The sequence below is a fragment of the Simochromis diagramma genome, unplaced genomic scaffold (genome assembly GCF_900408965.1).
Source record: "Simochromis diagramma unplaced genomic scaffold, fSimDia1.1 OVJJ01000171.1, whole genome shotgun sequence".
Classification (NCBI taxonomy): domain Eukaryota; kingdom Metazoa; phylum Chordata; class Actinopteri; order Cichliformes; family Cichlidae; genus Simochromis; species Simochromis diagramma.
Window position 1 is genome coordinate 585,450 of NW_024387222.1, and position 23,930 is coordinate 609,379.

At 42.4% G+C, this 23,930-nt stretch overlaps 3 protein-coding genes across 4 annotated transcripts in view; 1 reads left to right on the forward strand and 2 right to left on the reverse strand.

Moving 5' to 3' along the window:
• Positions 1-23,930, forward strand: part of LOC120746560 (collagen alpha-1(XIV) chain-like) — a 160,301-nt gene that overhangs the window by 132,394 nt on the left and 3,977 nt on the right. For both annotated transcript variants that reach the window (XM_040051980.1, XM_040051981.1), the window contains 13 exons: positions 1,810-1,887; positions 2,549-2,635; positions 3,841-3,894; positions 14,789-14,884; positions 14,974-15,027; positions 16,258-16,311; positions 16,923-16,976; positions 17,222-17,293; positions 19,217-19,252; positions 19,720-19,786; positions 19,871-20,059; positions 20,337-20,414; positions 21,039-21,194. In XM_040051980.1, coding sequence (XP_039907914.1) covers positions 1,810-1,887; positions 2,549-2,635; positions 3,841-3,894; positions 14,789-14,884; positions 14,974-15,027; positions 16,258-16,311; positions 16,923-16,976; positions 17,222-17,293; positions 19,217-19,252; positions 19,720-19,786; positions 19,871-20,059; positions 20,337-20,414; positions 21,039-21,194 — 1,075 coding nt within the window. The remainder of the gene's footprint in view (positions 1-1,809; positions 1,888-2,548; positions 2,636-3,840; positions 3,895-14,788; positions 14,885-14,973; positions 15,028-16,257; positions 16,312-16,922; positions 16,977-17,221; positions 17,294-19,216; positions 19,253-19,719; positions 19,787-19,870; positions 20,060-20,336; positions 20,415-21,038; positions 21,195-23,930) is intronic.
• LOC120746574 lies at positions 3,981-6,679 on the reverse strand. Its single transcript, XM_040052001.1, has 7 exons — positions 6,407-6,679; positions 6,173-6,280; positions 5,883-5,972; positions 5,679-5,783; positions 5,527-5,580; positions 5,263-5,405; positions 3,981-4,575 (listed from the first exon to the last, which is right to left on the reverse strand). Exons 1-7 carry the CDS (start codon positions 6,528-6,530, stop codon positions 4,510-4,512), a joined length of 690 nt encoding a protein of 229 aa, XP_039907935.1. The 5' UTR covers positions 6,531-6,679; the 3' UTR covers positions 3,981-4,509.
• On the reverse strand, positions 9,265-13,172 carry LOC120746572 (CD209 antigen-like protein A). Its single transcript, XM_040051999.1, has 6 exons — positions 12,787-13,172; positions 12,115-12,234; positions 11,891-12,010; positions 11,677-11,801; positions 10,892-11,010; positions 9,265-9,954 (listed from the first exon to the last, which is right to left on the reverse strand). Exons 1-6 carry the CDS (start codon positions 12,938-12,940, stop codon positions 9,828-9,830), a joined length of 765 nt encoding a protein of 254 aa, XP_039907933.1. The 5' UTR covers positions 12,941-13,172; the 3' UTR covers positions 9,265-9,827.

The window sequence follows — 23,930 nt, forward strand, 5'->3', positions numbered from 1 at the left end:
GTTTAGGCGGGTACACCGGCTTCTGCGAGTGTGACGCTTAAAAAATATAGTTTTATTTTTATTTCAGTATCACAATAATCTTCCAATTTAGAACTACAAGTTAACAAGAACGAACATAAATAAAATACACTTCAGCTCAATACATCTCATTTATTCTCCCAAACCACGCGGAGCCGCAGGCTGCCGCCCCCTGGAACAGGCCTACACCCAGGGACAGAGTATGGGTGCACGTCATGCTCTCCTCAGACCCAAATCCGCCACTGTCAGCCTTCCTGTGGTTTACTGCACATGTGATACATGAATTCTAACACTGAGGGTTTCATCACATGCATGCTGCACTTTGTTCTTTTTCTCCATCTTTCCTCGAGCAGTTGTATGAATGCAAACAAATCAATTTCTGGCCTCTCCTTCAGAAATAGCGGCGGCACAGAGGCCGTGTCTGATTGTTTGATCTCCCTTTGAAGAGAAAACGTGCAACGCCGACTTTGCTCCGAAGCTGCAAAACTCAACCGTTTGTGTCAAATAAGCAGCGTAATTATTTACTTATTTATTTTATTTCCCTGCCAGGCACGGCCGTGTCAGCGCCCAAAACGAAGCAATCGAGTACGGATTTATGCTGGTGTCAAAATGGCAGCGAGATAAGGCGCAGCTTTTCATTTTCACTCATGCAAAATTCCTTGTGCGTGCATTCAGACCCGCTATGATTCAGCAGCCAAACGCACAAAGAAGCCCTCGCACACACGACGCCAGGCGCTGCCACACACTCCCGCTCTCGCAGGCAGCTCTGCTCGCTCACCTCACTCTGACTTTTGGCAGTTTGGAGGGCGGAGCCCACCAACTTTGATTGACAGGTTCAGTTTTACACTCAGCTTCATGGCATCGGCACAGCTGCCGTTTTGGATTGTACGTGTTTACAGTTTTGAAAATGAAGTTTGCAGAATGAAGCATCGGCAGGTTTTTGCAGGTAGCAGCAAACAACCATCACAAGATTACTTCTGTTCTTAGAAGATTAGAAAGAAGGACACTTTCTGGCCTCAAAGTTCAAACAGTTTTATGGATTTTGGCCTCCACGAGCGTTTAAATGTGTTCGACTCTGGTTTTTTAACTATTTCCCACAATCCAAGACGAGATGCAGAGACTCCCGCTGTGCTTTAAAGCCCGTGAATCGTAGGGTGGCCCTGACTAATGCTCTCATTTTACACCTCCAAATTCTCCACACTTAATTAGACAAGCAGAGAACAGGCATTTGAAAAGATTCAAAGGAAGGTGTAAAGCTGGGGTGATCTTCCCTTTCTTTATGGGTGTAATACAGGATTATGGTGAAAAGCCACACATGCTCAGCACCAGTGATTTATTAGTGATTAGTTGCAGTGAGTCATCAGCAGCTTTTTATGTGCCAGGTAAAATAAAAATACCGCTGCCTGCTGAGTCCCATCAGCTGATCATAATTAGCTTTTATTGATCCTCACCGACGTCCTGATCCAGCCGTGCTTTGAACTACCTGCAGTTCTCAGTGCGTCTCTGTTCAGTCATGTGTTTATCATTTATGCCCCTGTGTGAGTTTGGCTGCTTGCAGACACGTGTTAGCTGTTTGTGGTGCAGTGGTTACTGTCACTGTCGCCTCACATTGATAAGTCTGTGGGTTGGAATCAGCTTTATGTGGACCTGTGTGGGTTCTGTGGCAGGCCAGGGTCCTTCCACCCTATTAGTAGGTGTGTCTCTGTTTCTCTCTGTCATAGACACCTGGCAGCTGATTGGCTGTTGTTCATACCTGATGTGGATTTCATTTCTTTCTCTCCTTCTCTGCAGTTTCAGCTCCAGAACTTTGACATCGTCTGCAGCACCTCGTGGGCCAACAGAGACAAGTGCTGTGAACTTCCCAGTCTGGTGAGGTCAAAGTCTGAAGCAGTCTCGATGTTTGCTTGTGTAAAGCAGGAGGAGATGACCTGGAAGCTCTTAAGTGCTCATTTACACACAGTTTATTAGCACTGCCTGCACCAAGGTGACAGTTTCAATCTATTTGAGACTGAGAGAGAGATTTTTCCATTACAGTAATTTTCTTGATAGCATTCGGGGTTAGAATGAGCCAAGTTTGCTTCCATTTTCACTGTAAAACCATTGAAAGCAGCCGTTTAGACTTAAACTGCCTGCCTGGTTTTATTTGGATCTTTTCATGACACCAAACCAACATCAGAGTGTGTCGGGAAGCAGCTGCTCTCAGGCGTCTGTGGCTAACGTGTTCTGGACAGTCGTGCAGGCTGAGGTCTTTACTGCTGGGGCCGAAGGTTTCCAAGCAGAACGTAGCGAAGTAGCAGCATGACTGAACCTGACAGTCACTGACTGCTGTGTGCCACAGTGACTGTAGTCTGAAAATATCTGAAATTCACATCTGAGACGGAGAGCTTTGTCATATTTCCACCTTGTTTGGTTTGTTTTTTAATCACAATTCATGCCATTACATTTTCTTTGTTTTCTATTCTGTTATTATATTTATTTATTTGCTTTTGTTTTTTCTTTGTGTCATCCTCATCATGCTGTGGTCATCCAGAGGAAGGAGGTAGACTGCCCGGCCTTGCCTAAAGCCTGCACCTGCACCCAGGACAGCAAAGGCCCCCCAGGCCCTGCTGGACCACCAGTGAGACACACACACACACACACACACTTTGGTTACTGGGCAAGTCTCACCTCTGCTGCATTGCATTTCATCGTCTGCTTGCTTACTTGAATGAAACTTGGACAAAGACCAAACGTGATCGCACATCAGCATCACAACAATGACACAAACATCATTTTTCCTGCACTTTGTCACATCACTTTTTACTCACATTACATGTTTCTTTGATATGGTGAAGAACAATCACCAAACGAGTAACTTTTTGTACCACTGCCAAAAGCACCATGACTCTAATATACCACCTGGTATTTAAAGAGTATGCAATTTCATTTCTCACCAGCAGAGAGCGACAGTGAGACTTTTTTGCCGACCTGTCATTATCCATATACTAAACACACACAAAATATGGAGGGCCAGGAGTGACAAAATGAATGCATTAAAAATGCCAATAAACAATGAAATACAAAAGTCAATAATTAAATAAAAATTTAAATAAATAATGTATTACATGTTTTAAATTAAATGACTGGACATTTAATTAATTATTGAAATATTTATTTAATAAATGAATTCCAATTTTAATTATTTAATGAAACATTTAATTCATTCAGTTTGTCACTCCTGGCCCTCCATAAAAGCCAGTGCTGCACATTCATTCATGGAGTCACAAAAGTCTCGTCTGATCTGAGGTCATATTCAAATGGTCTTGCACCCCCTCCGCCTTGTGGAGGGTGGGGCAGAGCATTTGTGGCTCCCGGGAGAGGCTCACGTGCGCCGTGGTGTTTTTTTTCCCCGGACGCGGCGAGTGGCGGCGAGCTCCGGAGAGGCCGGCAGCCCTCTTGAGCCATGGCAACCCACCGAGTCACCCGCTGGAGCGATCCTCGTCTGGTGAAATACCACTACTCTTATCGTTTTTTCACTTCCCCGGTGAGGCGGGGAGGCGAGCCCCGAGCGGGCTCTCGCTTCTGGTGTCAAGCGCCCAGAAGTCCAATAACAGGACAAAACACCAACATCCTGTTTTATGTTCCGTTTACATTTCTTTAGTAGAATTCTTTTTTTTTTTTTAACTTTCACTTCCTGGCAGATTAAACCTTTTTTTTCTTGCACCATGACTCATCTGTCAGCTTTGTGGGTTATAAAGTCTTCTGTCCTCACCTTCAAACCTCAGCAGCAAACCTGGTAATCGTGTGTTTCTAAGCACCTCCTGCTGTTTGTGTATCTAACAGGGAGGTCCAGGAATCAGAGGAGCCAGAGGAGAACGTGGAGAGCCAGGCCCTGTGGTGAGTTGTTGGTTTAGCCTATCAGAAACCACGGCTGTGTCCGATGGGCCCGCCTTCAGCACGTTGCTGAATAATATCAACAGATGTTATCAAGAAATCGCATTTGTTTTTATTCAGTTTCTCAGAGTAAACACACATCCATCATGCTCGTGTTCATCCTCGTCTTAAAGAGACAGAGCCGATATAACTCACCCACATCCCAACTATTCACACTCAGAAACACGCAGAATCATTTCTGATCAGTTTAATAACTTCAGCAATAGTTTATAGATTGAAAAGAATTAGGATGCAGAAAGCTGTATACATAAATTTACAAAAACACTTTTATAGACATTTTTTCAAAAGTTATTATTATTATTATTAAATCCCTAATTTAAACAGAGTTCAATCAAATCATTTTTTCCAGAAAGAGCTGTCTGCAGAAACAATAAATAAATACAATAGTAATGATGATAATAATATGAAACAAACGCACAGATAAATAAACATCAGGGAGGTCAATCAGTCGATTAAATTGGAAAATAAAAATAGCTTCTTTCCATATTTGCAGTAATCGTCGGGTTTACACACACACACACGAGTTCTTGATGTGACCGCTCTCATGAGCTCCTCCCGTCACGGCGGAGGCGTCGCCGAGCCACACTGCAGGACATCTTTAGGCGTTTCGCCCTTCAGTATTCTCTATGTGTAGAAAAATATGAAAGCTTCTAAGTGTCGACTCAGGTTTTATGCAGTTAAGACAACAAATGTATTAGTGAGTTAGTTTCAGAGCATAATTAATATATTCATGTAACTCCTCCCTCTGCGCTCTGCTGCACAGCCTACATGTTAAAGGTCATTTCCTGGTTGGGCTCTTGCTGTTTTGAGCCACGCTTGATGGCGTGCTCACTGTTGCTGTGCCTGATTGTGGTTTAGATACGACGATTCAGTTTCCTCGAACAGTCTCAGAGCTCCGGGCACGCCCACCTCTGCACAGTTCGAGTGTTTCATGCCTCGTGTTCCACTATCACAGCGCTGCTTTGTGACCTGCTCTAATCTGATGCTTTGTCAGATTCATCTCTTGCAGTGATGTCTTGCAGACTTTTAGCTTTTCTTTCAAAAGCAAAGGTGTTCAGTTTTCTGTCATTACAAAGTCAGAGGCATCATCGTTCGTGTTTATAGACACCTACATATCTGAGTTTTCTTCCGTTGCTTAAGAACCAGCTGCTGCTTGTACTAAGCTCACTTCCTTTCTGGCTCAACATGATTTTATCTGGGTGACTGCAGAGACGTCAGAGGACAGTTTTCTGCACTTTTTTTCATATTGCAGATTTAAACTTCTTGATTAGTTTTTATTAAAGTCACGCTGCTTCAGACAAACGCACTCACCTGTTTTTCGATGCTGTTCACAACGATCAGGTTTCCTCCCTTCTTCTCACAGTCTTCTTGGCTCTTCTGCAAAGCGGACGCTATGATGTATTCATAATAACAGCTGCAGCCGACCTTCACCCATCCTGGAGGACAGCCGTTCCCTGAAAACATACCGACACCCTCTTACTCCAAACTCCTGTCACGTGTCTTTGCTCAGTTAAAATGGCTTTAAATGAACATTCTGAGTTCTGTGTGTTCCACATTTTAGGGAAACTGTAAAACCTTTCTCAGTCGCGTTTGAGGTGTTGTTCACTTCAGTGATGTTCGTGAAAGAGCCTTAAAAAAGGAAATAAAATGTGAAACACAGTAACTGCTTCAAACTGCAGATAAACACAGTTGTTTCAGTTACTGAGGGGAAAAAAAAGCTTTGTAACCTCTCTCAGTTACAAAGCTTTTTTTTTTTCGCTCGGGTCGATCATCTGGAAATCCAAAATCAGGCCAACCATCAGTTCTGTTTGGATTCTCGAAGTCTGAGAAGTCTGGACACGGAGAACCAAAGAAAACTTGTTATGAAATAATTGTTCTTCAGCCTGTGAACTTTGCTGTCACTGGCTGTGAGTTTGATTTTCCTCTCTTACCTGAGCATTGGCTCTTCATCCTGGTCATTTCCTCATTTAGTTCATCCAATTTTATTTTGAGCTCGTCTCTCTGCAGGGTCACTGAGATATCTGCAGAGGAAAGTGCTCATGTGAAACTTTAACAAACGTTTGTGTGTTTATTTTTTAAATTAACAGTTTAAAGTCATTAAAAAGTTCAGCACTTCTCTGGGAACGATGAGAGCATTGCTGTAATGTTCTCATCGTTCCCAGAACAGTTTGCTGGATGCTGAACACTGATCGTAAACAGCGCAGCACGTGTCGGCGCTCACAGCGGAGTCCTGTCGAAGTCAGCGTGAGCAGAAGAAACGTTCCCAGCACTGCAGCGATGACTCGAACGTCTCTTCTCTTCGCTGAATGTTTCTTTCGAGCACGTCGACCTGTAGAGATGAAAAGCGCAGTAACTATACTTAACTATACTTATTTATTTCATGTTTAAAATAAGACATCATCCATGTTTTGTTTGCGTTTACTGCCAGGCCATGAGTGTACTTATTCATGCTTACTGGTTTTCTGTGACCCAGTCCTGGTGGCGTGGGCTTCAAGCTCTCGGATCTCCGCTTTGTTTTTCTCTCCACCGTCCGCTCGGACTCCTCTGCTGTATCTCACATGTTGGTTTCCTGTGGACATCTTGGGCGAAGTAAAAGTCTCGTCCGTCTGCTTCTGTCTTTGTCACGCAGCTGTTTTTAGAGACGAGCATGAAGGAAGTAACAGCTACCCACAAACACAACCGCACACACAAACACTCTAACTCTAATAAATGCTGTTACAGCCACTCTCTCTCTCTCTCTGTGAGTTAAAGTGTAGGATCTAAGAAATCATTGACGTATCACTTACGATCCTCTGACCTCAGGCAGGTGTCCACTCAGACACTAATGACAGAGAGGTTGTGTTTGTCACAGAAACATGCAGCTGTGAGTCATGAAACTCTTTTTGACTTTGTTAAAATGTTTCCCTTTGATATTTTGCTGAATAAAAATGAGTGAAGGTCTGTTCACCAGAGTTCATCAGAGTCTTAAAGCACATCTCTGTTGAACGTCTATCAGATAAAGATCCAGATTTCCCCCCCGCTCACTGTGAAAACACGGAGCACCACACCGCGCTTGCATTTCGGTCGTATGTAAAAATCTTTTGTTATGAAAATTCTGTGCGAGCAGCTTTTCAGTCATGCAAAACATCTTTCAGGAGAGAGAAGTTATAAAATACTGTTACATTTATGAAAAGTATTGTTTTTTCATAAATGAAACAATGTTTCAAAAATATTGAAACATTGTTTCTCTTAGCTCGCTCCTATCGTTACTCTTCCCTCCAGATACAACACTCCCTTTAACTCTCTCTGTCTCTTTAATTATGTAAAATGTAGAAGTAGATTGATGTCATTTGGTGCACAAAGAGGTGTTTATGAGGGTTAAGGAGTTAGTTATTTGGTGGTTACATGTTTTGATATTTACATGTTTACATATCTGAATGTTTACACAGTTACATTCAAACAGTTATAAGTATGTGCTGATTCCACCTGGTTGGTTTTCCTGCATTTATCTGAGTGCAAGATTTCCTGGCTTCTGAGTTGCCAGTGAAGTATCACGATGGCTGCACACAGGAAGTGCTCTTTTTTATGTTGAGCTGTGCAGCGAGTAAAGATGCTGCTAAGAAACTTATCAGTCTCCATCTTGCTGTTTCTAATAGTTTAGAGAAATTCTGAACCACGTGGATAAAAGTAGTAGTTCCTGGTCTCGAGGCTTCCATGGAAACAGAAGAACTTAAGCAGAGACCTAAAGGCCAAGTATCAGAAAACCCCCCACGGAGCAGGACACGTGCTCCTCCATCCTCCCCTTAAAAGATCAGATCTGATTGTTTTCTCTCTGTCTTGAGTTTTGTAGTCTAACTTTTGTACTGTGTGGAAATTGGTAGAGCGGGAGATTTTGTGTTTGCTATGTGTTGGTGTTAGTCTGTAATATAAAGCAGTAAACAGGAACAGGAGTCTGGGCTTCATTAAAGGAGCTGTAATTGCACAATGTAACTAAAGGTTCCAACACTAGGTGGCAGTGTTTTATCAGAAGATATCAGTGTCGTTGCCAGCAGTGAGAAACGGTCTGCCCTGTGAGTGTGGTGCTTAGTGCTGACGGATTTGTGTTCAGGCTTCCTGTCTGAGGCCTTTCTGTGTCGTTTGTCGTTCCACAGGCCAAACACACACTCGCTAAGCTGTGATCCTAAACGGGCCCTAGGTGAGCCTGCCTGTGTTGGTCCTGAGCCTGTGTGGGGGGCACCCTGCCTCACCCCGTAACAGCTGTAGTCAGCAGATTACATCATCTGTTGATGTTTGTGGTCTGTCTTTCTAACCCACTGTAATCCACAGAGGTGGAAAGCAGCTCCTCTCCACTGTGTTTATTCCAAGTCATAGTGAGTGGACACTGCTTCACTGATCAAGTCCTACATTATGTTGCCTGCTCAGCGGTCCCCAACCCCCGGGCCACAGACTGGTACCAGTCCATGAGTCGTTTGGTACTGGGCTGCACTGAGGCTTCGATGTGAAATTCATGGTTTTCGGGGGTTATATCAATTTTTAGCTTTTTATTTTAAATCATTTTTATCATTAACTTGGTTTCCCCAGGTCTCTTCCTGTGTGTTATGATTAAATCTTATTGTTTTGGCACCAGTACTGGTTTTATTTTGTTGTATTTATCCGTGACACCTTATAGTCCGTCCCGTGAAAATATTGTCAGACATAAACCGATCCGTGGTGCAAAAAAGGTTGGGGGCCGCTGACTTAGAAGACATGATTTATTGAGATACGATGGAGATTAGACTCCGATGACCTCGTCATGGCAGGACAGCTTCTCAGCGGTGGGAGGATTTAGGAAAGGACCTCCCTGTGTGAGGTGGAGATGGGAGGAGGCGGGGTGCATGAAAGAGAGTCCGAGAGGGAAAATAATGGAGAGCACAGATTTACACCACGCGAAGCAGAGTTTGATCGGCTCCATGAAAGATGATTGGACTAGAGTAATGATGTCATTACTGAGGTTGACAGCGTGATGGGAAATCTAAAAACTATTTTAATTTACAGTTCGTGCCTTCAGAGGCCAACTATTAAGACAGTGTAATGTATATGTGCTAGCATGTAACCTGAACCACCACATGCCGCAGTGTGCACAGCATAAACTCATTTTCACTGCCAGTGACTAAGATACATAAAGCTCAGCACTGCAAAGTTAGGGGACAGTGCAAAACACACTCAACAGTTAACATGTACAGTAATAGTTAATGAACTAAAATGCAACAAAAAGACAGAGCAATGCAAATCACAATAAAAGAATAGAAACTGACATAAACTGACAATGTTGACTGAAAACTGACCACCAGAGGAGACGTGTGTTTTTTCTGGTTGATTAGACTTTCACACATTGTTTTGTGTATTTCAATCCTTTTTAAGTAGAGAAGAAAAAAATGCCACTGCATCCAGATTCAGAGGAAATATGGAATGAGGACATTTCTAATATTGATCGATCCGAAGCTGTGGGCCGAAACTCAAGTTCTTATTTGAACAGTTACACAGTGTCGGTCCTCTCGCCTCTGAACGCCACCATGGCGTATTTTAAATCTAACAAATCAGGTGTGATTGAAGTTCAGACTTTCAGCTTTAATTCAAGGAGTTTAATAAATGTATGAAACAGTTTAGGACTCACTGACAGTTTTTACATAATCCCTGATTATTAAAGTTCTGTGGTTTTCAGTCTGGGATTTCACAACAACAGACTTTTGTTGACTTTTCAGTAAAACATAAAGGTCAGAACACCACTATGTCAGTTTTACCTTCACACAGCTGTACTGGGACTTCAGTTTCTCTATTAAAACCCTTGGTAAGGTTTAAATCTGATACAGTGCAGTTACATGTTACACATGTCAGACTGAGAGGTGACCAGCAAACTCTCAGTAGATGTCCCTCTCACAGATCCAGTGTTTCGATCCAGTGTTGGTGTAGTTCCATGTTCCTTGTAGATCCATAAATACTTTGAAGTCATCCTCAGGATCTAATTTTGCAACTGGACTCCAGCCTCTGTTGAACAAGTACAATGTTGTTACAGGTAAAACCCTGAAAACACCACAGAGTATTTTGCAGAGAGCTCTTAGCAGTGCTTAGAAACACACATCAACATATTCTCCTGCTGAACTATTTAACGTCCATTTGTCTTCCCCAGTATTCCCATTATTACCAGTTATGCAGTTTTCACACATGAACTGCAGCTCTGAACTTTTCTATACAAAATGATGCAGGACGCATGAGAACCATATACTGTAAATAAAAGATGGACGTTGCCACTGTGACATCACCCGTTAGTTACAAAGCCGTGTTTTTAAAGCCTCCTGAGGATCTGGCCTTTAAATCCAGGAACATCGCATCCTCATCAGTCACCTTGGTAACCACACAGTCCCCTCCCACTAAAGCGTACCTGCTTTATCACCTGCTTTGAACATTAACAGCAGAATAAATGATTAAATGAAGATCACTGTGTCCAGTAAATCTTAAACTGAGACCATGGACTCATAGAAAAGTGTTCATGAGGACTTGGATCACTGCAGCTGAAGGACATTTTCCCACAGACGTCAACACAAGCTGACCTGTGTATGCAACCACAGGAGACGCCCCCTGCTGGCTGTTAGAAATAATGCAGATTTAAGGGATTTCTACATTATCTTGGTGAGAACATAAAGGTTCAGTGTAGTCAGATCAGACCTGAAATGATCTTTAACAAACAGTAACTGTGTGGTGTGAGCGAGTGGGTGTCATGTATCCTGCCTCCTGCACGCTCTCTACAGACAGCAGCTCCTCCATCAAGTATCTCCAGCTGGGACAAACTCCTGTTCTGTGCTACATGGAAAAAGCGTCCCGTCCTGATTCTGTGACATTGTTCAGAGTTCATATGTGAAAACGCCCATAGCTTTTATCCAGGAGATAGATCACAATTTTATAAACTCTAAATTAAATTTCTCACGTATATGCTAGTGGTGATCCGTCCACCCACTCCCACGCCTTTGACCAGTCTTTTATCTGTGCCTTTCTCTCCAGACCGATCCAGAAGTCTCCACGTTTATTCAGCTCTCTGAAAAATTCCTGACAGTTTGTCAGAAACAGGAATGGATTAGTTTTTTGTAGATTCATGTTTCAGGTTTTTTTCATTTTGTTAATTTTTACTAATCCAAAAAATAACCAACATGAAGATCTTACTCATAATTATTGATTTAAGGTTCAAGGTTCTTTATTATTTGTCACATGCATAGTTATACAAGTATAACACACAGTGAAATGTAGCCTGACACGCTCCTCGACATGTGCAAAAATTGGGGGGGGGTGTAGAGGAAGAACATTATTATATATATATATATATATATATATATATATATACACACACACACACACTGGGTGAATGTGCAGTAGTAGCAGCAAGCAGGTGAATTCTGTACATTAATATGAATAGATATCTGACTATTTTACAGGATAGACAATATAAACATATTTAAAATTAAAGGAATTGAAATGTACATTGTGCCTTGGTTTAGTGTCTGGAAGAGTCCTGACTCAGTCAGTTATAGATGATGTGAGAGGGATTTAGAGATTCCATATTTAAACAGATAACACTGAACAGCAACGAGAGACACAAAAACATATCACATGTACATCCGCACATATTTAAATCATTCATGGACGACTGAGCTCTGACAACAACATCACGTATATCACACATTTAGTATCTTAAGTTAACAGTTATGACACACTTACATGTTTGCGCCTGGTCTTTATCACCAGCAGATCTGCTCCTCTCCTCTCACAGTCTTTCCTGCTCTCTGTCCAGTTTTTCCTCTCAGTAGAAATGTAGTAACAGCTGCACTCAAATCTTTTCCATTCTTTAAGAAATAACTCATCATCAACATGAGGTCCAGTTTCAAATCATGTAATAACAGTTTAATAAGAGTCAGTTTGAGATGTTTCTCACCTGTGGTGTTCGCCTGTGTTTGGTTGTCGTTTCCAAACTGGCAGTTCATCCTTTCCAGATCCGACGTCAGCTTCTGATTCTCAGACGTCAGCTTCTGATTCTCGGACGTCAGCTCCACATCTCATGAAAACCATAAAACGAGACAGTTCAGGATGTAAATGCAAATCAGCTGCTGAAGGCTTTGACCTTTTGACCATGTTATTTAAATAAATGTGAGTCCTCACAGAATTTGTAGAAGACTGTAAGCCCCGCTACCAACAGGAGACACAGTAGACCCAGTATCAGGGCAGGAACTCTGAACTGGTCTCGTCGGGCTGCTGGGAGGTGATACTGAGTGTGCGCTTCTACAACGTGAAGCAGAAGACACGGTTGGATTAAACACATTTTAAGTTCCTCCTTCAGTTTATCTGAACAGATGAGATGAAAACATTTGATATTAGTGAAAACACCACGACACCTACTGCAGCAAACACCGTCTAACATGAGGGGAGATGCTAACAGGTGTTAGCTAGCTGCTTTTGGTTCATTACTACCTGACCGAGGAGAAGAGAAGGCTAACCTCATCTAACAAGCTGCTGTTACTCTACCACAAATGTCTCAGAGCAACAAGGACGTCACGGCTCCAAGCAAGCTAGCATGTTACAAATCTTCTCTCCTGATCGAATAAATAAACCAACAACATCTATTAAAATTTCCTGAAATTATTTCAGGCATTTTACTGATACTTTTCAGTGTCACTGCCATATCTCTGCTTTCAGGCAGCAGTGTGCTCAGCTTTGCAAACTGGTTTGTGTTTTAAAAGAAAATGCTAGTGTTTCATTTAACATATGATCAGCCCACAGTTAATACTGCACTTTTATATCTAGCATGGACGTCTTGATTCTTGTGATTCTTACCTCCGTGTCGTGTTGAACGAGCCTTCTGGTCTGAGTAGACGACCGAAGTCTCGTAGATGTCGACTTCTCTCTCCAGTCTCTCCTCTCTGTCGTCTCGGTTGCCATATTTAAATTTAATGGTCAAATCTGGATCCTCGTAAATGTGGGAAGACATTTCAAGGTGTGCGGCTTCCAGCAGACTCAGTTTTCAGTACAGCAGAGCTGTCAGTTGTGTTTCTCTGATGCTGCTGTCAGTTTCTCCGTCGTTCTGTGTCGAGCTGAAAAGGTTTGAACAGGATGTCGAGAGGAAGCTCTGGCAGGAAACCATAAACACAGATATTTGATTTTTAATGATTTGGAATTATAAAAGTGTTGTTTTTGTTCATGTTTGCTTCTAAATGTATTAAACAGCAACAGCTAAAACAAAACAAACTAGAGAAAGAGATGCTGGCGTGCAGTAAAAAGGCCAATGTGTTCGACTCTGTACGTGCTGTTTCTCCACTGACAGATGTGATGATATGAATGTGCCTCACTCATGTCCTCATTTGACACCATGAGATAAAAGATAAAGTTTCATAGACCAATAAGAAACAGTTTGAAGGTCATGTGGCACATATGGAGGAAATGGCGGAATGACGTGGACGATCCAGCCGGACGTACTTACACTGTAACTCTGCATTTCACTAAAATCTAAAGACATGGAGTACTACAGGAACAATTAAAAATAGGTTGTGATAATTGAGGAAATGATAATAAATGTAATAATTGTGAAAGCAGGATTATTCAGGGAGTCCTTTTAATAATTGGAATGATTGAATATCAATAATATTAATTCACCAATGTCATCAGTTTTGTACCAGGCACGCACATCTAATCTTTTTAGTAACCTCATTATGACAGACCATAGTCATGCTCATCAACAAACATTTGGAAACAACAAAACATTAGGCTCCGCCCTCTGCAGGGACAGTGTCCAGGTTTTCTTAGTTTTTCGGTTGCTTTGAGTTTTTGATCTGTGGAAATATTCTGTAGCTGTAACATTTCCCATGTTAGAAAAGCCAGTTACAAAGTAAAAGCTGAAAACAACAAACAAAGTTCACTAATCGGCCCTAAATTTTACAGAAAACACAAATCTAAGAAATATTTAACAAAATTATTAAACCAAAGGGAAAAAGCAGACTGTTCACAAACGAGGCGACTCTGACCTTTGATCAGTAACTTTTAATGTTCGTCTGCTTGCACAGATCACGTTCTGATCATTATGAGGGAAATACACCAAACTACGCCTCATCTTTAATAAGGAGTCTTTAAATAACCTCGGACTGGATTAATGTCTAGTTTGAACTTTCACATGTTTGTAGTGACTTTGTGACTGAAACGTATCACGTAGCTGATCATAAACCCACTTCCTCCTCTATGAACTCACAAACTGATTTCCTCCCGAGTATTTGAAGCCGTCTTCTCAGACAGCAGGACTCGTTGTTGGTGGAGTTAGAACTAGATCAGTTATGTGGTGTGTTTTGAGGTTTAGGTAACACAGAATAGTATCGTATTAAAACGTAATAATGCACAAAATATAGCGAACTTAATCAAATCACTATAAAGGCAGAATTAAGTAATTAAATAATGAAATGATGCAAAGCCTTTTTATCCAGCCTGATAAATACAACGCTCCCTGTTTAATCAAAGTCTGCTTTCCAGGTTTGTGTAAACTCCAGCAGCCATTGTAGCTGAGGGGGTGAATGTTACTGTACACTGATACATGCACGTATTTGAAAATGATTAGAGCTGCTGTGTGTGGCGTGTCTCACCTTCTTGGATCTTGGATTGGCTCCGGCCACCCTGTGGTTGGTCAGTTGGTTCATGGGTCACCTGATAACCAGTAACTCTCTGGGAAAGTGTCCCACATGACCAGTTAAAGCCACCATCACCACCTCAGACTATCCAAACCTGCACGTTTGCCTACATCACATCCGTGTTTTTAGCACATTAGCTTCAACTTTCTCTGTCCTGCTCTCTTTAGGGACCAACTGGTCCTGTTGGAGATACGGGTCTTCCAGGACCTCAGGGACCCCCAGGACGGCAAGGACCCAGTGGACGCTCCCTTATTGGACCCCCGGTGGGTTATACAGTTTTCAACAACCTTTTAGTCTGTTTTGTTACTTTTTTCCTTAATCTTTGATTTAAAGTGTGTCGTTGTGCCTGCAGGGCAGTCCTGGAGAGAGAGGTCAGAAAGGTGATGTGGGACAGCAAGGAACTCAGGTAATAATAGTGATCAGCTTTTATATACTGACAGATCATAGCTCTCATTGCACTCTGAGTACGATACCAACACTCAGCTTCTCATTTCTTTACATCAAGTGATGCTTAAACACATTACTGTGCTTTCATAATTGAATATAAATTATTTAGAGAGATGATAAAGATCAAATTTAGACTGTGAGGTGGAATTACCTGTTACTTAGGAAAGAAGGAGACTTCCACATCACTTCTAAAACACTTCACTCTCTGCAAGTGTTTAACCTCCTTTCATCCAGATGTCCGTCACGTTGTGTCGACCTCCTTTGCTGGAGCGAATAAAACGCAGGTACAGGACTTCATATCCTCAGACTAAGGCTACGTTCACACTGCAGGCGAAAGCGCATCAAATCCGACTATTTTGACCCCATGTGACCCATATCCCATCATGGTGTGACAGTGTGAACGGCACAAATCCGACCTGGGTCACTTTCGTATGTGGTCCTGAATCCGATACATATCTGATGTTTTAGAAAGCGACTGCTGTTTGATGGTCATGTTGCATTAAATCCGTCTTTTACGTCACTGACGCAAGACAGACGCCAATTATCAGCGCCGGAGAAGACATCGTGAACGCTTCCTGGCCATCCAGCGTAGATGTCAGTGAAACTGTTGGGAAGACAACGTTGGGGAAACGTGAACATTTTATTTGTATAATCTGCAGATTCTGACAGAAATCTGTAGCTATCCTTTGAAGCAGCGCTCCTCTGAAACAGCAATAAGGATCATTATTAGGCCAAACGTAAATAACAAACAAAATTGGGAAAGATAAAGTCTGAAACAAGCCTTTACATTAAGGTCCATCAGTCAAACAATACTGTTGCTCTGGGTCTGAACAGAGCGCGTTGTGTGTCTTCTTTTGCACATGCGGCCGCTTTGAGGGTTCACACAGGAGCGCGTTTGCTGTCGCATTTTATTTGTAGTGTGAACGAGCAGACAAAAAGATCAGATTTGATCATTAAGACCTGCAGTGTGAATGCAGCCTGAAAGTGTCCCTAAGAGTAAAAGTCATGTCATGGGAGCACCTGTGAGTACTCTTCTCTTAGGAGGTATTTAGGAATCGTGCATCCAGAGCTCCATCACAGGCCCACTCACATATAATGAGTTACAGACACTGATCTTGATGCATGTTGAGGTTTAGGGCTGGTGTGAACGTGACCTGCAGTGACCTCTGCTCTCCTCGTGCTGTTTCAGGGGGTTCCTGGAAGCCCCGGAGGTCCAGGGAGGGAAGGACCTCCAGGACCCAGAGTGAGTCATAACAGACACACTAATAATGCAGCTGTTTGACAAGTTTGTTGATACTACAAATATTAACAGTCAGTAAACCACTGGGATGTTGTCAAATACTAATATGAACAATATAACCTGTAATGTAGATATTTTATCATCTTCACCTCTGATACTGTTCATATGAGTACTACTGTAGTAATACTGTTATATCTGTAAACTGTCTCTGCTCTCAGATGTTGAATTTGAGGCATTGGATTGATTTTAAATATATGTTAATTTGGGGCAGGAGCAACAATGAAGTACAAAAGAGGTGCGATGCTTTAGAAAATGGCACGTTAATGCACGGCATGGCTCCACGGAAGGACGAGTGGAAAAGAAAACAGAAGAAAGATAAAAGTTTCCTAAAAAGTCCAGAGGTTGAAAAAGGGAGACAGTCGAGCTGCTGTCAAATGAACAAAAAGACCCTTACAGAGCGAAGCAGCATCTGTGGCCCTGGAGCGCCCCCCTCTGGCCACAGTAGAGCCAGCATCACAGCCAAGGCTGGAAAGAGCGAGACAGCTGCTGGGTCAAAGTCATCGGAGGAACTCTTTAATCCTTTTTTATTATAACATCTACTTTCACCTTCTCAGGGACTGCCAGGCAAAGATGGCCCCCCAGGCACACAGGGCCCCCCAGGAACCATCGTAAGTCACTGTTGCTGTTTTTGAGAATGTTTCGGAGGATTCAGAGGATATATATGCATGCAATGCCTGCAGCTTCTCTGTTAGGCACTTAAATGTAAAGTTTAATTAAAACTGTGACTTTAGGTGATAATGATGGAACTGGGTCAAGCTGGGCAGGGCTAATAAGCTCAGTCAGGCGTGTACAACAGGAACAACTTTATAATAATTAAAATAATATAATTAAAAATTGCTTTTCATTTCTTCAGGGAACTCCGGGAGCTCCAGGATCCCCAGGAAGTACAGGCCCTCCAGGAAAGCAGGGAGAGCTGGGCCCACCGGTGAGTCTGTCAATGAGTGGAGCTGCCTGTCCCCATTAACCAAACGGGCCGGGGTGGGCGGGGTTTTTAGCTCTTAGAAGGAACGCCATCATTTGTTTTATGAGCATGAGCTGCTGCATGTGAACAGAGACGCAGGAGGCAGCGGGATGTGTCGTCAGCGACTCTGTCGAGTCAGCTGAACACTGAGAGTGCAGCGAGGTGAGCGTCTGTCAAAGAGGTTAACAGCTTCCTGTCCAATCTGAAGCTCTAGAAGCTGTTTGACACATTCACTGATATGTGGAGCTCAGTGTTTTGTGTTTATGTCAACAGAAAAGTGCTGTTTGAGCCTTCACCTGTGACAGCCTTTCAAACGGCCAACACAAATCCTTCTTTCTTTCTCTCGGAGGCTGGCAGTGTCGTTATCCTTCTGGGTAAATGCTTGAGTGAACAGATCCATCACTGGTGCTGACGGCTCCTCTTTCTCTCATTCTGTTTGTACATCAGGACTTGTGTTATGTTGCTGTGATGACTCGGTGGCAGGAGTCACAGTTCACTCAAAGTCATTTTGTTCTCACTTAAACGTGTTTATTTCTGCTGTGAATGTGGAAGCTTTTGGAGCCTGCCTCTAGTGTTCAGAAGAGGAACTGCACGTATGCACAGCCTTAATGTTTCAGCCCCACAGTGTCGTTGTTGCAATGTGTTAAAATATTTTGCCAGCAGTGGAAATAAACTAAAAATTCAAAGAGTTTCAAGCATTTAAATCAGACTAAAGGAGAAACAGGTGGGACAGCAGCTTCATGCAAAACGCAGCAAAGTGTCTCAGTTTGATCTCCACCTGTTTGCAGAGTCGCTGATCAGTATGTAGGCTGTGCATGTAAACCTTTGTCTGCAGTCCATTTGCTGTGCTGGTTTCTACTTCAGCCACTGTAAACAGAGGTGTGTGAGCGCTCGCTGCTTTCATATTTATTCCTGATTATGTGAAAACTTCATGGAGAGTAAATCACATTCAAAGTGCAGCAACAAAGAAAACACTGGACTCTGTGGGCGGTGATACAATCTGCTGACAAATGATTATTCATCACTGTGATAAAATCTTTATAAGCATGTAATTACAGATGCATGGGTGGCCTGCAGAAAGGCCTCATCAGCTCTTCACCTCATGCTGGCAGATTACAGGTCGTAATGAGAATTTAGTAAAATATACAGTAGTTCAAGTTTTGGGTATTAACACAGTTTCCATAAATACTACATTCTGGGTTTATTTTTTAACACTTTTTATTCTTTCTCACCTCGATAAACATCATTCAATGAAAGTTTTGTATTAGAAAGAAGCACCGAGGTCACAGCAGCTCCATCGAAGTTGGTTTATTCTGTGTTTGTTCCTCTGTTCTTACTGGATGTTTGTCTGTTTCGTTATTATTATAAACACGGCGTTAAGTGACAGCGCTGCACAAATATTCATATTCTCTGTTTCGTGTCGACACATTTGAAGCTTTTAATGATGTTTCATGTAGATTTGCTCCAGACTCTGAGAGGGAACGTTAAAGTCCCGACAAACCTATCACCATCACAGTCCTGTAGGCCAGCGGTCCAACCCCCGGTCCGAGGCCCGGGGGTTGGGCCGCTGCTGTAGGCCTCTCGCTGGTCTCGACAGGTTCCTGAAATCGAATCCCCTCGATTTAGGACGTGTCTGTTTCCCTCTGAGACGTGTCAACACTGAAAAGTATAAACATTTGAAATTATGGTTTTAGTTATTATTCATATAGATAAAGATTTCCAATATTTTAAATAAATGACAAAAACAAGCAGGCTGCAGTTTAATCAGGACAGCAAGATGATCAACATGCTGTCCTGACGAGAGAATCACCTGCTTCATCTTGTGTTCGATGCTTCACAAGTTTGGAGGTTTTTTCCTGGTTTTTCATGAATTCGTTTCTCTTGCAGGGACCTCCTGGAACTAAGGGAGAGAAAGGTGAACGGGTAAGCTCTCTGTCTTCATGTTATTACTTCCCCCAGTCACAAACGTCCTGTCTGCTGACCTGCACATTGAGATATATTGTTGTGTTGCAGCCGCAATGTCAAACTCAAGGATACACAAACAGCAGACATTCATCAAAGTATTAATATATGTTTTATTAATATGCAGTAAACATTAGTCACTGTTTCCTTCGTTGATTACAATAATGAAATATCAACATCATCCAATAAGTAAATATAATATGTGTGTATTTGAGTTTCATAAAATAAATTTACTTTAAATTTGCTGTAACTAAAAATTTGACACCAGCAGCTGAAAAAGAAACGAAACAAATCTGCAGATTTATGAGTGAATTTCAGTCCTAATAATTTGAGTCTGTAGCGCCTTCATAAAACGCAGAATATGAATCATTTAAAAACACTCGCACATAACTACGTGTGTTTTATATGAACATCGTGTGTTTTTTCAGGGAGATCTCCAGTCGACAGCATCAGTTCAGGCCATTGCCCGACAGGTCTGTGAGCAGCTGATCCAAAGTGAGTTAAAAAAACCCAAACCTTTATTTGTTAATAATAATAATAATAATAATACTAATAATGTTTGAACTGAACTGTTTTCAGGCCACATGGCGCGCTACAACAGCATCCTGAACCACGTGCCGAGTCCTCCGGTGTCAATCCGCACAGTTCCCGGACCACCGGGAGAGCCTGGTCGAGAAGGACCCCCAGGACCACAGGGAGAACAGGGACCCCCAGGCAGACCAGGCTTCCCAGGACAAAATGGACAGAATGGGCAACCAGGAGAAAGAGGCAAGTTTAACAAAACAGTAAAACGCTGTTACTGTTTAAATCAGTGTGAACTGAGGGGCTGCCACACGGCCCAGTGTAAAATAAATACAAAATTATTTTGAACTGCAAACGATGCAAAGCTGCACTGGTTCAGTCTGACAGCAAAAAATAAATAAAAAGTCAGAAATGTGCAGGAAAGGTCGAACTTCCTGACTTTCTCCATGTTACAGTGTATCTGTATGGAATGACACAAAATATAGAAAGTTAAGCAGTATTTATTTCTGTTGTGTGTTTCCAGGACAACCAGGAGAGAAGGGTGATAAGGGATCTCCAGGTGTTGGTGTACAAGGACCCAGAGGACCTCCAGGACCACCTGGTAACTTATTTTCCTGCTAAGCCTTTCTGAACCATCCCAGTGATGCAGTGAAGAAAGTCCTGAACATGATTGTCTGATTAGTAAAAGAAAAAATGTTTCACATGTTTCACATGGATCATTAAGATGTTGTAAAATCCACAGAATTCAACAGAAAATATAATTTTTTATCAAATGTCTTAACTGACATGGTAAGATAGATTATTATTTTTATTATTAGTATTAGTACTAGTTTTGTTGTTCTTGTTTTTCTGAACTGAACCAAAAAATGTGAACAAATTGTCTCTAAAATTAAATAGTTGATATAATTTTTTCTATAGTTTTAGTTGTTGAGGTGTTCTTAAGTTAATTCTGAGTGCCATTTAAAAATGTCTTAAACATTTGTTACCTGGAAACGTCTGGAAGTACTTTAACTACTAAAATCATTAAAATAATCACTTTGATAGCTGCAAAGTGTTTTTCTGTCCTCTGACTGACAGAACGCAGGAGAAAACACAAACACATGTTGTGGTAACTTCGGGCTCACAGTCGGGGTTCTTATGACTGATGATGAGTTTGACCTCAGAGTGATTCTGTAATTCTAACATTCAGTTTTGTTTTCTAAACTCTTCATCCTCTTCCTCCCAGGTCCCCAGGGACAGGGCAGACCAGGTAGCTCTGGACCCTCAGGACGACCTGGAAATCCCGGTGTACCCGGTCGGCCCGGAGCCCCCGGACCCATCGGCCCCCAGGGGCCTCCGGGTTACTGTGATCAGAACTCCTGTGTGGGCTACAATGTTGGAGGTACGTAGTCTCAGAAATATGAGGAAACTATGATCCACCAGTGTTATCAAGACTCTAATTCTGGTAGTTTTTAATCATGCTGCTTTCTCTGGAGTTTTTCATCAAAGAAAAATACTGAGCTCTTTGCTCTGCAGCTCTTTGCTCTGGAGCCCTTTGCTCTGGAGCTCTTTGCTCTGGAGCTCTTTGCCCTGGAGCTCTTTGCCCTGGAGCTCTTTGCTCTGGAGCTCTTTGCCCTGGAGCTCTTTGCCCTGCAGCTCTTGCTCTGGAGCTCTTGCCTGGAGCTCTTTGCCCTGGAGCTCTTTGCCTGAGCTCTTGCCCTGGTGCTCTTTGCTCTGGAGCTCTTTGCTCTGGAGCTCTTTGCCCTGGAGCTCTTTGCCCTGGAGCTCTTTGCTCTGGAGCTCTTTGCTCTGGAGCTCTTTGCTCTGGAGCACTTTGCTCTGGAGCTCTTTGCTCTGGAGCTCTTTGCCCTGGAGCTCTTTGCTCTGGAGCTCTTTGCTCTGGAGCTCTTTGCTCTGGAGCTCTTTGCCCTGGAGCTCTTTGCCCTGGAGCTCTTTGCTCTGGAGCTCTTTGCCCTGGAGCTCTTTGCCCTGCAGCTCTTTGCTCTGGAGCTCTTTGCCCTGGAGCTCTTTGCCCTGGAGCTCTTTGCCCTGGTGCTCTTTGCTCTGGAGCTCTTTGCTCTGGAGCTCTTTGCCCTGGAGCTCTTTGCTCTGGAGCTCTTTGCCCTGCAGCTCTTTGCTCTTTGCTCTTTGCTCTGGAGCTCTTTGCCCTGGAGCTCTTTGCTCTGGAGCTCTTATTGTCAACCACATGATTAAAGCAGCAGCCTCCACCGTGACTGTTGTGTAGTTACAGCCACAGACTGAAGAGGCTGTAATGAGACAAACCTGCATGTTTGTTCAAATATGTGAACAGAAGAAACTTTTTAACTGAGCATGAAAACATTTCACTGCTGATTGTATTTGGACTGAAGTCATGAGGACAGATGTTCAGTTCTTGTGGTTCATTTTCACACTGAAAAGCTGCCACTGAGTTAAACAGAGTGCATGTCACAGAAGTGGGCATGAAACACTGCGTGTATAAAGGTTCATTTACACTCTGGAACCCTGCTTTCAAAAACTGACAGAAATTTAAAACCTCATGAAGCTGAATTTAAGAAAAAAGTGACGTCCGGCCACAAGGTGGCGCTAAACATGTTCTAAGAACTTTAGACACTTATTTCTTAATTCCACCTTAACAATCAGTCTGTGCCGGTCTGTGAGAGCAGCCTTCATGGTGTAAATGAGCCTTTATACATTTAGTGCTTCACATAAAGTCATCCACCCACACTCAGTGTATCTGAAGGTGAAACACGTTCAGATACACTCACAGCTAAGATGCAGGATTCAGTTTCACAAACAGCAGTGTGTGTGTTGAAGTTAAAAACACAGAAATTCGTCTTCAGTGTGTGATTTTTACATTTTGTACAATTTCAAATATCATGCAGCGCACTGGGCTCAGAAAACAGACTCGATGGAACGACAGAGACAGAGATGATGTCTTTAACCATTTAGCCTCAAAGTGGTCGTGCTACGGACTTTAAAGGCTCATTTCACCCAAAATAATCAACTCTGAGCAGAATTTGTTGAGACAGTTTGTTTCCGAACATTTGAGACAAAACAGCTGAGTTTTTAAAGTTTATTTATTCTGCTGCTTCTTATTTTAAATATCATACACAGACTTTTACAGTGGTAGATTTTTCTGTTGATGCTAAGGATGATCAAAATGAGGTTCAGTTTGTTGAACTGAGACTAGATGTTGAGTAAAGATGCTGATTATTTGACTTCAAAGTGAAAAATAAAAGAACAGAATATTTTATTGTGGTTAAAACTCATTTAAACGACAGATCTTTGAACATCAGCTCTGGAAGGAAGTAGAAGGAAAAAGCCTCAAAAACATGTTTTATTCCACACGTGGTCATAAACTCTGCATCTTAACATCTCAGTTGGTGCTAAATCACTCTGTGCAGTGAGTGTGGGTTTAATCTGTCACTGGAAAGCTCCATGCAGGGTTTTCTAATGCATGCATTAGTTATTAAATGTCACCATATAAACATTCAACAAATGACTTTACAAAATCCACATGAAAGTTGCAGGTGATGAAGCAGCACTGCAGGCAGATGTTACCTTGCAGCATCAGTCTGTTCTCCCTCCTGCTGCAGGCAAAGACCCAGGAGGCATTTCTATCTGAGCAGCTTCACAGCTGATCCCTCACATGCATCCTGATCACTGTTAGTTTGCACCAATCACAAGTCAGCAAACATGTTTTTGAGAGGCTAAAGAAAGCCCTGCAGGAGTCATCTTCAGCATGTTCTGTGCATGTTGGTGCTACATCACTGATGTGTTTGAGGTTAAAGGTCACACAGTGGCCTAAACGGAGCTGTGCAGCTTGCAGTCTGCAGGGGGTCATGTGAGTAATGTCTGCATGTTGTAATCACTCTTCTGTCTCTGTGTTTGTGTCTCCACGTCTCTGTCTTCACCTTCTTTTATCCCCCATAATAACCCACAACAGAATATTACTGAGACGTTCACAAATAATCAAACAGGGCTGTGCAATTCATTTGTTTTGTCTCGTGCTATAAATCCAATGCACCCTTTTTCCTTCCCAGTGTCCACTTTCACCCCCTCTCTAAAACCTTAAATCCCTGACAGTCAGTGGCAGGTTCAGTGTAGCACCATCAGAATTATTGCTATGATCCAAACA